The sequence below is a fragment of the Nicotiana sylvestris genome, chromosome 4 (genome assembly GCF_000393655.2).
Source record: "Nicotiana sylvestris chromosome 4, ASM39365v2, whole genome shotgun sequence".
Taxonomy (NCBI): Eukaryota; Viridiplantae; Streptophyta; class Magnoliopsida; order Solanales; family Solanaceae; genus Nicotiana; species Nicotiana sylvestris.
Window position 1 is genome coordinate 160,171,351 of NC_091060.1, and position 13,295 is coordinate 160,184,645.

At 34.5% G+C, this 13,295-nt stretch overlaps 1 protein-coding gene across 1 annotated transcript; it reads right to left on the minus strand.

The window, feature by feature from the left end:
- Nucleotides 1-7,704: 7,704 nt before the first annotated feature.
- On the minus strand, nt 7,705-11,887 carry LOC104239094 (UDP-glucuronate:xylan alpha-glucuronosyltransferase 2-like). The gene is made up of 5 exons (XM_009793624.2): nt 11,713-11,887; nt 11,207-11,453; nt 10,374-10,766; nt 8,852-9,259; nt 7,705-8,335 (listed from the first exon to the last, which is right to left on the minus strand). Exons 1-5 carry the CDS (start codon nt 11,878-11,880, stop codon nt 7,812-7,814), a joined length of 1,740 nt encoding a protein of 579 aa, XP_009791926.1. The 5' UTR covers nt 11,881-11,887; the 3' UTR covers nt 7,705-7,811.
- Between the last annotated feature and the right edge of the window lie 1,408 nt (nt 11,888-13,295).

Below are 13,295 nucleotides of genomic sequence, written 5' to 3' on the forward strand. Positions count from 1 at the left end.
TCTGAGTTCAACGACCCACATTAAACCACCCCTTTTAATTACCCCAAACACCCAACCCTAATCATATTTCTCACCGTCCGCCACCCTTGAATCCTCTCATCTCTCAAACCTAAACCCTAGCCGTCTTTCCCCCAAATCCTTCTCCTAATCCCACCTAGCATGGGATTCCATGGTCGTTTCTTGCCATATATGACTTCTCTCTGGTACTGGTTACTCTTCTATACAGCTTACCTAAACATGGCAAGCAAATCTCATAAAGATCGAACCAAAATCGGTTCAAATCCTTGACTTTTCTGATATTCTGTCTATATTTATCATTTGCTCTATTGTAAGTACGAATATTTGTGTATCTTTTGTTTATTCTTACGTACCCTAAAACTAGGGTTTACACATCTCTTCAAATCGAACCAAAATTGGTTCAAATCTCTGATTTTGCATGTTATTTTTGTCTATATTCGTCCTATTCTGTGTGAGTTTGACTTTTTTGTTTAAATTCTGCCGATTTTTCACTTTCCTTAAAAGTTAGAGTTTGCAGATCTCTCTCTTAAAATTGATTTTCAGATCAATTTGCATGATTATTTACTTTGGTAGTTGCTTAAATTACTAGGTTTCCTTGTTTGTTGCTCGATTTTTACTACTATATAAACCCCTCCCCTCATTCCCTTTAGACAGACTTGAATCGTTAAAAGGTTTACTAAAAAACTGAAGTTACTGTTCTTTGTTCTCTAAATACTCTTGTTCTATATTCTGGTTCTTGGCCGGCTGAAAGCCAAGGCAAGAAATTCTGGGTTCTTGCTCTTCGTTGATATTCAAAATACTGTGGACATGTGTTCTTTCTTGTATTTTCACTTAACTGGTAATTTACTGGATTTCGTAGTTTCATTCCCATGTATTTGTGACTTGCATATGTTTTCACTTCAGGAGATTGTAATTTAATGTGTTTTTCTGGGTTGTTCTTGTGTGCAATTCTGATTGCTTTACTTCAGTTTTAGGTCTCTTTAACCTTTGACTTCATTATGTTAGTAATCTTAAACATGCCTAAACCTAATTTGAATTAATCGAATTCTTTTCAGGCTTATCTAGCCTATGTGTTGCAACTTACTGACACACTTTAGCCTCTCCTTGGAGTTCAATTTTGTTATCAATCCTGCTACTTAAACATGCTTTACTTACATAATTCTTGCAATGACATGTTCTCATCCTGTTTCCAATTAATATGATTCTTACTAAGATCTATACTTTGCATAATTTGAACCTTTTTCTTACTATGAGCCTGTGTACACCAATTCTGCAAACCTGTTCTATTAATGTGTGACTACCTATATATTAGGTGTTGGACTTGTTCTTCTGAAACTTTGTTAAGTCTGTTCTTAATACCTAAGCCTTTCTATGTGCTCAACTTGATTATGTTTGTATCCTTCAATATTGTCCCTCAACCTTAGTTTATTCTCTTTCACTTATTACCTGGGCTCTTTTGAGTTCTCATTCTTAGCTGGCTAAAACCCAAGGCTACCTAAGTTCTATCATTGACCTCCCTAGTGTGAGCACTGCTCGGGGCCCAATTGAGATACTTGTGGACTCTGACACACTAGGACTTGGTCCCTAGTCATTCCCTGAATCTCCTCTATTAACCTCCCTAGTGTGAGCACTACCTTGGGTTCTTGAAGCCCTTGGGAACTCTAACATACTAGGGTCCAAGGTTCTTTGGCATTTTTCATGATTGCTCAACTTTGCCCCTTTCACTTATTGAATAAGCCAATGGGCTTGTGTAAATAGCCGTTGGTCAACTCTAGCTACTGGGTTTTGGCAATGAAGACTATTTTTCGGGTTGTTGTGAAACTAGGTGGACTTGAGATTGAAAGCCTGGCCTAGCCGGGTATACTTTGGGCCTGCCTTAGGCCCACTATAGCTATTTTGTAATTATGTAATTCATTTCATTCACTGGGTCTGTAATAATGTTGTAATAATAATTGCGGTGTTAGTAAAATTGGAGAAATGCGTCTATTCTAATTTTTGCATTAATGGGTAAAAATCCTGTCTATAGGAGTTTAATTTGCTCTAACATGTTCTGCTACTGTGTGTGTTAGATAACCTGCCTATATGTGTTTAATTCGTTTAACATATTCTGCTTCTATATGTTTGTTAGATACTATGCCTATATGAAATAAAGTGACCAATGTTTCAATTTGCATTACAGCATATCCATGAGACACTATGACCATAGGGTCATGTTAGCTTATGTTTTACAAATCTACATTTTAGAAATCATGTCTATAGGGTTTTAATTTGGTTAATGTTCTATTGTTATTCACTTAGGACATGTCTATAGGAGCTAAAACCAGTTCAATCGCTCATTGTAGAATCCTGCCTATAGGGTAATCCCACTCGCTTTTAAGTGCTAATATTAACTTTTAACACTATTTTGTTGCCACTATTAGAAAGTATGCTTATAGGATTAAACTGAGTAATTCTGAATGTCTTCCATGGATATCAATACTAATCACTGCCAACTACTGCACCTAGATATCATGTCTATAGGTTTAAACGCTTATAATCTGTAATCAGTACGCAATACCAGATTCCCTAAAATATATAGTTATTTGGAAAGCATGCCTCTAAAATAACACCTTGCATCTGAAATTGTCTGCATGTTTGAATTCCAAGGTCACATAGAAATTATGTCTATAGGGCTTAACGGCTTTAACTCGTCTCAATTCTAAAACTGTCAAATGCCTAATTTGTTTGTGTGCATTTGTTGTCTAAGTGTGGAGGCCAACTTGAGCCCTTAATTTCTTTTATATGAAGTCCAACTTGTCTGATATGTCGCCTAACTTTCTTATTTTGAGCACCCTAAGTAAAGTCTAGAACTATCCAAATAGAGTTCCAAAGCCTCTTGGACTGTAGGTATGAGATGGGTAGCGCACGCATAAGGTATGACTTAGAATCAATTAATACACCTTAGGTAACAACTTAAAGATAGTAATCGGGTAGCAGAAGATGATAGTCTGTGCCCGCTAAATAATATGAGTAACCCCATCTCGAGAGAGTTACAAAGTATTATTTATGTTGCACGGGGTGATCCTTTAGGCTAAAAAACTTTGGACGCCTCATCTTGTCTTTAAATCAGTGATTCGCATTTACTCAAAGTCTTTTACTAATGAATTTTCCCAAACTTCTTGCTTTCTTTGTCTTTGTATGATTTATTCATATAATTCAAGTTCGGTTAGGACCCACAATTGTGGATCTCGAGGAATGCCTAACACTTTCTCCTCGAGGAAATTTGAGCCCTTACTCGATCTTTGGTGACGCAAATTGGTTGGACTAGAGTTATCTGCAAATAGGTGCCCTAACGCACCTCAAACCCGTTAGGTGACAACTCTCTCTTTCAACACCTTCCATAAATGAGTTGTCACGTGTCGAAACCCGATTTCGCGAGAAAAAGGGACGCGACAGTGTGCAAGCAGTCACTTTTCAGCTGTTGGAGAGTTGACTGGTACGGTCAGCTGGGGAACTGATGTCCATCTGTTCCTCTTGTTGATTCTTTGACTTCTAAAAGACTGATGAACATCTTCATCTTAAGTCTAGTTATTTCCATATGGTTGAGAATGTGTACCAGATGTATATCAGGTTCCTTATCTGGCTCTTGACATTAAGTTTGTTAGATTATCAAAACATAAAACAAGGTACTTAGCTTGTAACCTATCACTACCTAAAAAATAATTACTACCCGGTTCAAAGAGTCATCCCTTGGAAAAGAACCATGGCCATAAGAAAAATCAAGGGGGATTATTTTCACCTAATTTTTTTTAACATACATAACATAGCACAAGAAATTACCCAGACAATCTTCTCCTATCCCACACTTAAAATTGTGCATTGTCCCTAATTCACACCATATTAATAAAAGGTTAAAAGAAACTCCCTGGTAAGCTAAAGGCCGAAGCACTAGCAGCTCATGGGGTACTCAGACTTCTCCTAGGCTTGGTCCTTCGTGCGGGTACCTCACACTTAGTTCCAACCATCTGGTTTGCTGTTGCATCCTTCCAATGGCTTTGATTTTCATGCTCTTAGAAAATCAAAAAATGGCACTACAATAATAATACAATAATAAAAAAATAAAAAAATAAAAGAAGTAAAGCTGGGTTGCCTCCCAACAAGCGCTTGATTTAATGTTTCGGCACAACGTAAAAATTACTTTTTGCCTCCACCTCGAGCTTATGAATTGAGCCCCAAGTTTTGCTTCAAGCTTATGATTATGCTTCTGGAGTGGTGGAATGAATCTAACTGGCCCAAGAAAACAATGCAATATTCTGCACTTCTTGGCATTTAGATAAGGTGTGTCATCCGACTTTCTTGCAAGAAGAATTCCAGAATGTAGGCACCTTGTTCCTCATTCCTTGACTCCTCAAGTGGCTCGGATGACTTATCTCTATATCATCATTCAAACATAATGTGAAAAAAATGCTTGGAGTGTGGACCAATGCGCTCAACTACATGAACTTTGGGACTGTCAACATCCTCAACACCAATGACACTAGAGTCAACTAAATATGTATCTTTAATGTCCTTGGTTGACTCTAGTATCTCTTCTACAATATCGACATCCTCAAATTCTAGTTTGATTGATTGTTGGTCTTCTACTATGGACCCCTCTATTGGTACCTCAATTTTTGTCTCTAATGCACATTGCTCCTGGCTACTATTCATAATATTATCTTGTTGAGCATTTAAAGCCTCAATCAATTGCCTCACTTATGCCTCCTGGTTAAGAATAGTTGCCTCTTGCCTTTAGATAGTATCCTATTGCATTTGGTTAGTATCCTCTAGCCTTTGTATTTGTAGTTGTTTCTCATTACTTCGTTCCATGAGGTACTTTAACATATCTTTGATCTCCTTCAGGTTAGCTTTCCTGGGTTCTTTCTTTCTATTAACTTCACCAGAAAAAGTAGAACCATCATAGTAAGGGGTTGGGGAGGATAAGAAATATAAGCACAACCATAAAGGTGACCTTTTTGACCACTACATATATCACACACATTTCACATATAAGATTGAGTTGGTGCACATAATTCGCTCTCGAAAATGTTTTGATAATTTTGCAATAGGTGGTTTCCTCCACAATATGCATAAGGAGGATCAAATGTAGAATTACCAACAATAAAATTCTCATAATTCCAAGATGCCATGTTTTTAAAATCAACAAGTAAAACAAAAAAAATCAAATACAAGAAAACAAAAATAAAAGTTCAAACTTGCAATCTAGCAATAGTACACCTACAACTACACCGTTAGTTCCCCGGCAACGGCTCCAAAATTTTATCACGCCCAACTCTAGTCCTAAAAAGGATAAGCGATCCCTGTAAATATAATCCGGTCCAAGAGTCCGGAGTCGAATCCCACAAAGAACTAAGCTTTCACTGTAACTGTTCGATATCACTAAGAAAGCAAGCTCGAATAATTTCTAAATTTTAAATATTAAGATTCTCATGCCTAACTAATTAACTAACAAATTAAAATAGTAAATTAATAACTAAAGATATTAAGGGTTGGAGACTAAATTAAGGAGGTCTAGAGTTATGATTTTTCCAATTGTCGAAATCCTTCCCGCTACTTCTTCTATAGTTTCACCTAAGTATTCTCTACCGATCATGAGTACTTTAGGTGTCGTAGCTCTCTCTCGAGCAACTACCACAATTTACTAGATGTATTCTCTCGAACTACACTAGTTGGCATTAATTCGCCGCTCACTACGATCGCACCAAGATTTCGTTATCTCTAATCCCGCCTTTAAACCCTCCATATTAATCTCTCACATATGCTAGGAGTGATGTTGTTCAACAACCACCTAAATGCGTACTATCTCGATCAATATACACACTAAATAAGCACAGTTAATTGATGGTCATTCAATCAACAACAATAAATACGTAGTTGAACAAGTAGAGAAATCTAACGGCTTAATTATATAAAAACGTAATAAGAATTCATCCTACAAAATGTTCCATCAAAATCCTAGATAACAAATTAGTTATTCATAATAGAATGAAAAACTACAATCTAGAATACATAACCAATAATAAAAATAAGAAGAAGGAAGTGAAAACCTCGTAGAAGAATTCTCCGCCTTGTCCTGGCGTGATCTTGCTTCCTTGGGTCGAGTCTCCCCTCCAAAAACGTCTCCCCTCCAAAAACGTCTCCTCTCCAAAAGCATCTTTCTCTTTCACAAAAGTGAGTTTAAGAACTATTTATATGGGGTAGGGTTAGCATGGGGCGAAAATAATACAAGCCCACTTCGAAACATTCTTTTCAGGTTAGCTTGTTCACTCTCTCGTGTGCACGCGAGAGTGAACGAGTAAAGTTCTTCTCTTTTTCTTTTCCTTCTAAGTCTCTCGTGCACTTCCATGTCTTTTTGCCATACTTCTCTATTTTTTTCTCAAGGTTTTCCTTAGCTAGCTCGTTCACTTTCTCGTATGCACGCGAGAGTGAACGAGCAAAATCCTTCTTTTGTCTTTTGGTCTCGAATCAACTTTTTTGCTCATTTTTCGTCCAACTTGCTCCTACACATGAGAATGCACGTAATGAGCATAATTTAATACAAAAACTCGTATAACCGCCCGTGACCACACACGTTATGAGATGAAAGTACACCGAAAAATATGCAATTTTGGTTGTTTATCATTGAACAACATGTATATAAGCTAGTGGTTCCAATTAATAAAACTGGAAGCCTAAAACTAAAATATACTAAAAGACGCTTAAATTTCTTTCATAAAATTCATCTAATAATGAAAGACAAAAAAAGCTATATTACTTTGATCTAGTAGTGAAAGTGCAACACATGGTGTGTAGGTTAGGCACACATCATGGTATTAACTCTTCCCTATGTAGAAATATGGTATTAAGTGAAAATGATAAAGGCATGAACCTATTATTCATCGAGTTTTGAACCTTACGACACTTGCATCTAAAATTTCTTAGTTAGAAAAATGAGACATAAAGAAAATTATTTTATGATGTATTACATCAATCAAATGTGACAAAAATAGCTAATTTAGAGAATTTGAGTTGAAAATAGAAAGTAAAGTCATGAGAAACATGAAAAAAGACTATACATAGTGGAAGAAAAATAGAATTGATGAAAGATAAAAATATTATTTAATTTAATAAGAAAAATGCCGTATTAACTCACTCAATCATAATTCTATAAAATTTTTAAAAAATTAAAATTTAAAATCTTTTATTAATAATTATATGAATATAAATTATATACTATATAATAATATAATTATATTTCATATTTTTGGGGCCTTAAATATTTTGGCCTAAGGCAAGGACTTCTCATGCTTACCCCCGAGCCGCCCTTGCTAAACACTTTACTCAAAGGTGGAAACTTTGCTTCTCTTGAACATTTAATCTGTGCATGTGATCTAGCTAATTAAGTACTATTCCTCTTTCTTTTAATGAGACGCAATGTAGGTCGGGAAGTAACGTGGTCTGTAAAATTTAGTGATTTTTTTAATTAGCAACAAATACTAATTTATTCATTTTAGTACTGTAAAAATCGTAAATTGAAAGACCATTTGGAAAATTATCTCGCACAAATAAGAAAGGAAGATATTTTAGCCATTTCACATGCATGGTCTAAAACTAGATAATCAGCACATATATACACGTCAATAAATTATGTGAATATAAGGTCATGTTCATAATTTCTCTGTGCAAAAATACTAGTAGTACGAGTGACAAAGTTCTCAACGAAAAAAAAAGAAAAAAAGAAAAAAAAAGGGAATAAATAGTTTGAAGAACCCAGTTCAAGAAGTATATCTTCTAGGATCAGTAACATTAATCTTCCAATGTTCATCTATTAATCCCATTTCTTCTGCCTTCTTTCTACTCCAGTATAACTCAATTTTCCTCTGCCTTGTTAATCCACAAAATTTCTGTAGATTCTCATCCATTTGATCATGGAGCTTCCACCATATCCTGTGCGCGATATCACTAGCATAAACACGTAAAAATCCAACGTCCCAATTACAATCATAGTCCCTGTAACATACCCATGGCTTTAATCCTAGATAGTGTATTGCGTACAGTTGTGGAGGATCTGCATCGAATAATTGGTTCTTCACACTAACGTCATTCGAATTCTCAAAATTTTTGAAGAAGTTTAGTCTTCTGGGCAATCTATGCCACCATACAAATACTTCATTAAGGAAACCTTGGTCACCTCCATTATATGATATAATTTCTCTTTGATGTTGCATGAACATGCGAAACGTGCAATTTGATGGCTCGATCACCATTACTCCAGAATTAAAGATTGATCTAGCATTACCTGTAATAGTATTAATTAGAAGATCTAAATTATAGAGTCAATGTATGAATAGTCTAATGTGTGTATATATACTAGCTCTTGATCTCCATTTTAATTTACGTGTTTTGCGTTCCATGTTTAAAAAAGAATGTCATTTCTATATTTAATTTGAACATCTTTATTTTACTCTCAATACACTCCCTTATAGAATGACATGACATGTTTTTACACAACAAGTTTCAAATAACATTTTTGAAACATAAGATTCAAAAGTTTTCCTTATAATTCTTAAATTTTTTATCCAGTCAAACTAAGACACGTATAATAAAATGGATGGAATATGCAATAAAGTTATGTATGTATATGTATGTGTGTATGTATTCTTAGCAAAAGAAGGGCACCCGCTGCTTCTGTACTGAATTACATGTACTTATTTAATACTATTAATTGTGGACGATCCAATATAAATCTATACGTACATATAACCATTTTGATAATTACGAATATGTAATTGGAGTTAAAGTCAATAAGGTGTACCTGTAGCTGACATTTGAGGAAAATGGAAAAGAAAGTCGATGTTACGAAGAACGATAATGTCAGCATCAATGAAGATGATCTTTTCATAGTCAGTGAGTTGCCATAACCTGAACTTGCTGTAATTGTATTCATTGTACGTGTCTTTCTCAGCTCTAGGGTTTCTAATCCTCCTTATGAACCGTAGTTTCCAGCCGGCTTTAACCAGAGCGTCGCGGTTGGGTCCGGAGATGCTTTTGTCAAGGAGAAGGATAAGGTCACGTTTGGTTCCAGTTCGGAGTAGACTCTGAGCTAGGGTTATTGCACCACAAACATATGTTGCAGAGGAATGAAGAATTGTAGCGTAAGCTTCTCTACTAATTGCTAACTTTGTGTTGCTTTCAACGTTGGAGATATCATAGGCGTTGATTTCTGGAATCAAAATAACATTATATCATTTATTATTAATGTATTACAACTAGGAAAAATTCTAAGATTGAAGATAAATATGGAATGCAATTATCAGTTGCACACATAATCAAAGAAAGTGAGGTAAATGAAGTCGCAAACATAAAATATTCTCTAATTTTGGGGGCATGCACTTGAGAATATGGAGTTTCTGCTCCAACTGATGTGTATCTTATGAAAGTTTTCAGAATTATATTTTCTAAGAAATGATAATTTGGTTCCCTGAGACTACCTTTTTGTTAGTTAATAATTGATAGAAAGCAGAAAGCTCCACCTAGCAATTAAAATAAAAAAAGAAAGAAAATCACTTTGCGCGTTATGTTTAACAGTTTTTATTTCTTGAAGTTTTTAGTATATGATGAGGAGTTAATAAGTCAAAGAAAGAGAGTAATGAGTTTTCGTTCATTTTGTATTCAACAAATAAAAACCATCTTTTTATTGTGTAATTTTCATAACAGCTTTACCCCTTGACTGTCATAATCAACTTCCCACCAATAATTGACGAGTTCAAGTTTTATACGATAATATTTATACAATTAAATTACTTAAAAATTAATTTGCAAATAAATATATTTATTAATAACATGTACAGTGATTAGTAACATAGTCCAAATGGCAAGTAATATGTCATAATATGTTAAATTATATTGATGGAATAAAAAAAATTAACGGCCAGTGTTTGCAACAAATCTATAATGTTATTTTAATTCGGCTGTCTTAATTAAATAATAAAATATCAACAATCTTAGGATTCAGTTCCCCTCCACTCCGTCAACAACATTTAAGAAGAGTCTAACTTCACATGACTGACAGTCATAGATTTGCCCCCTACTTGGCACGTAGATTTATTTATTTATTTTGGTTTATAAGCTTCAAAATACAAGTTTTGGCAGACTCTTATTGGTGCCTCATCTTAATTAATGGAGATTAATCTATTATGCTGTTACTGCATTATATTAATTCTAGCAAATAGATTAATCAAGTTCTTATTGTAACAAATTAAAGCAAAGAAAAGAAGAAAGAAAAAATGCAAATACAATGAAATCACACATGTATAAAATTTGAAACTGTAACATACCTTTTTCCCTGAGAGACAAAGCCAACTTGCAAGAACCAATTGGCAGTGAAATTTTTTGCTCCAACTTAGCCAAATTTGGCTCATAATACCACCAATCACCTTCTCTTCTCTTTAAATCTTTACACCTAAAAATCTCCATCATTGGCCTACACTTACTCAAGAACATCAACTTCATCTTCCCATTCTTACCCCTTTTTCTCTTCACTGCCAAATTTGCTACCACAAGATGCAATTGTAGCCTAAAAACATCCCTTCTCCACCCTTCTTCTGGATATTTGCATGGCAATTTCACGACTATCATGTCCATGTAACTGTAGCTATAGACAGGTGGCATTGGTATCTCTGGACATGTTGGCCGATTATCCATCTCCTCTAATTCCTCATCTATCTGTCCTGGAAATAAAGGTAGCAAGATCAATTCATCTTTTAGGCAGTGACGAAGTCAGGAAATTTAATAAGGATATTCAAATTTTGAACACTTTTAGCCAGTGGGCTATACAAAGGTATTCAAAATTTAATTTTTTATTTATTTATTAATAGCGAGTAATATTTTATCCTATACATAGTATAATTTTTTGGGGTAATTAGTTGACCACCATTGACCATACCTAGCTTCGCGCCATGCTTTTAGTAACTCATCTAACCGGTTTAAGTCTAAGTAGAGCGGTATTGGGGTTATGAATAGTTTGTTAGCTTGACTCAACGGGTTGATATGGAAGTTACCTATCCGAAACAAAATGAAATTGAAAACTAAAATTATGTAAATTTGGAAGAACTTAAGCTAATAATTTAAGAAAATATAATATACAAACATTTGCAACATTGATCTTTACCTGGAAACAAGTCATTCCATTCCAACAACTCTGAAACCTTCTCAAATTGTACTGTTGTTATATGCTCATGGGCTCTCCATTCGCTAATATCTTCCTCTTCCATATTCACCATTACTATCTTCATTCCTCTCCCCATTCCATTCAAAAAACTTGGCTTTTTGTGTTTCACCTTTTTCTTTACTATTGCCTTTGTCCCGTTCACCGTTTGTTCTTCTAATACTTCCTTCATCTTTATCCCAGCTTCCACCTGCTCAATACAAGAAAATACTTCAAGGTTAATTTTGAAGCCGAGGTTCTACGGGAAACAACCTTACTATCTTTACAAGGTAGGCGTAAGGTTTGTGCGCTTACACACCACCATTTTCAAGGCTCCACTTGTGGGATTATACTGCATGTTATTATTGTTGACTTCACAGTTAATTTTCTCTTTTCAGAAAGATAAACTTATAAATAATTCATCACTTTCTTGAACTGAAAAAAGAAAAGAGAAAAAAAAAACCACTTACCTTATGATTACACTCGCACGATGAGCAAGTAACAGGACGAGAAGCTGCATATTCGTGATAAACTGAAGATAGTTGCCAGTGAAGAAGAGCAGCGTAAGCAACTAAGAAGCAAACCAAGAAAACTAAGTTTATTTTGATTATCAATGCCTTTGAAGGAAGGGACTTCATAATCAACCTTTCGAGAAACCAGAATGATCGTTCAATATAGGAGTACTATATAAACGGATTTAATCGGATAAACAAGACAAATTATTTGTTACGACATGTTAAAATATGCTGATACTGTTAAAAAAATTATAAATTTCGAGGTTGAAACTCTGTATAAAATGTAACTTTTACTTACTCTGACTAATACTTGTAGTAAGTCGAGACTATAGTTAATTTGGTTGATTAACGTAATTAATGGGGGATTTGGCAATTGGCAGAAATATAAGGGTCGGACCAACTGAGGGAGCTTTTACTATTGTATGCCGTATGCGTAAGGTGTGTTCTTATTAATTGTACTTATATCTTGAAAACATAAAAGAATTTCTATTTTATTATTATGTTAATTTTAGCAGGTAAATACTGTCACTGAGCTCGAATGCCTATGACGGATCCGACATTGAAGCTGCCGTGCATGCACTCAGTAAGGGATTATTTCGAAACTTCTTTCCTTTTTTCCCCTCGACAAATATTATAGAGTTTACCTTCTTTCATGATATAAACGAATTTACAATATTAAATCAGTTAAAGAATAATCACAAGTAATTATTTATAAAATAAAATTAATAACTTAAAAACAGGGGCGGAGCTAGGATTACAACCTTGTGGGTTCTGAATTTTAAAAAGACGACTTTAAGTGTTAATGAATGAGCTTTAAATTTAATTCGTACATATTTAATAATTTTAATCACCAAATACACTTAATTGAATTTTTTATGTTCGATTTTGAATTAATTGGATCCAGTGGATTTAATCCAAAACTGAACTTAAAAAAAAAAAAAATCAATCAGAAAATCGAAAATCCTAACCGAAATTTTCATATTCAAGTTGAATTGCCCGATCGTTCACCCCAATATAGGAGTGAATTTTTCCATCCAAAAGCTCACCCATAAAGACTATAATTCCTCCCCTTTGTTGGATCTTTTTTGCATTTCTTTTTGGAGGAAAAGATTAGGTCAAGCAATAGCATTTGACCCAAATATTAACTAGAAAATAATGGAGGAGAAAATAAGGTAAAAATTGCATAGGGCGTCCTATTTGGTCGCCCCCATTTAATCTATATTCATTTTTTAATAACTTTTAACTTGTACCCACTTTTTAAATAACTTCAGCATCTTTTCTCCTCCTTCTTCTCCCAGTGATCTCCATATCTCTCCGGAACTTAACAATGATGTAACAATATCTCTCCTTCTCTGGCTTTACTCAATTCCTCAGACGTTTCGATCCAGAATAAATTAATGTTTGGTTGAATAGAGTATTACTTAGGGCCAGGGTAAAGGATTTCTGAATTCTGTAGTAATAAATAGCATTCAATGATTGGTTGGCATCATTAATCTATCTATATAGAATAGGAGAAGCAAATACACTACATTAAGACA

What these genes read in the sequence shown, in the direction of transcription:
- LOC104239094 (XM_009793624.2), bottom strand. Translation starts at nt 11,880, where the DNA reads ATGAAGTCCCTTCCTTCAAAGGCATTGATAATCAAAATAAACTTAGTT. An exon ending in CGTGCGAGTGTAATCATAAG is followed by an intron (nt 11,454 to 11,712) that starts GTAAGTGGTTTT and finishes TGTATTGAGCAG; the next exon opens with GTGGAAGCTGGGATAAAGAT. An exon ending in ATGGAATGACTTGTTTCCAG is followed by an intron (nt 10,767 to 11,206) that starts GTAAAGATCAAT and finishes CTTTATTTCCAG; the next exon opens with GACAGATAGATGAGGAATTA.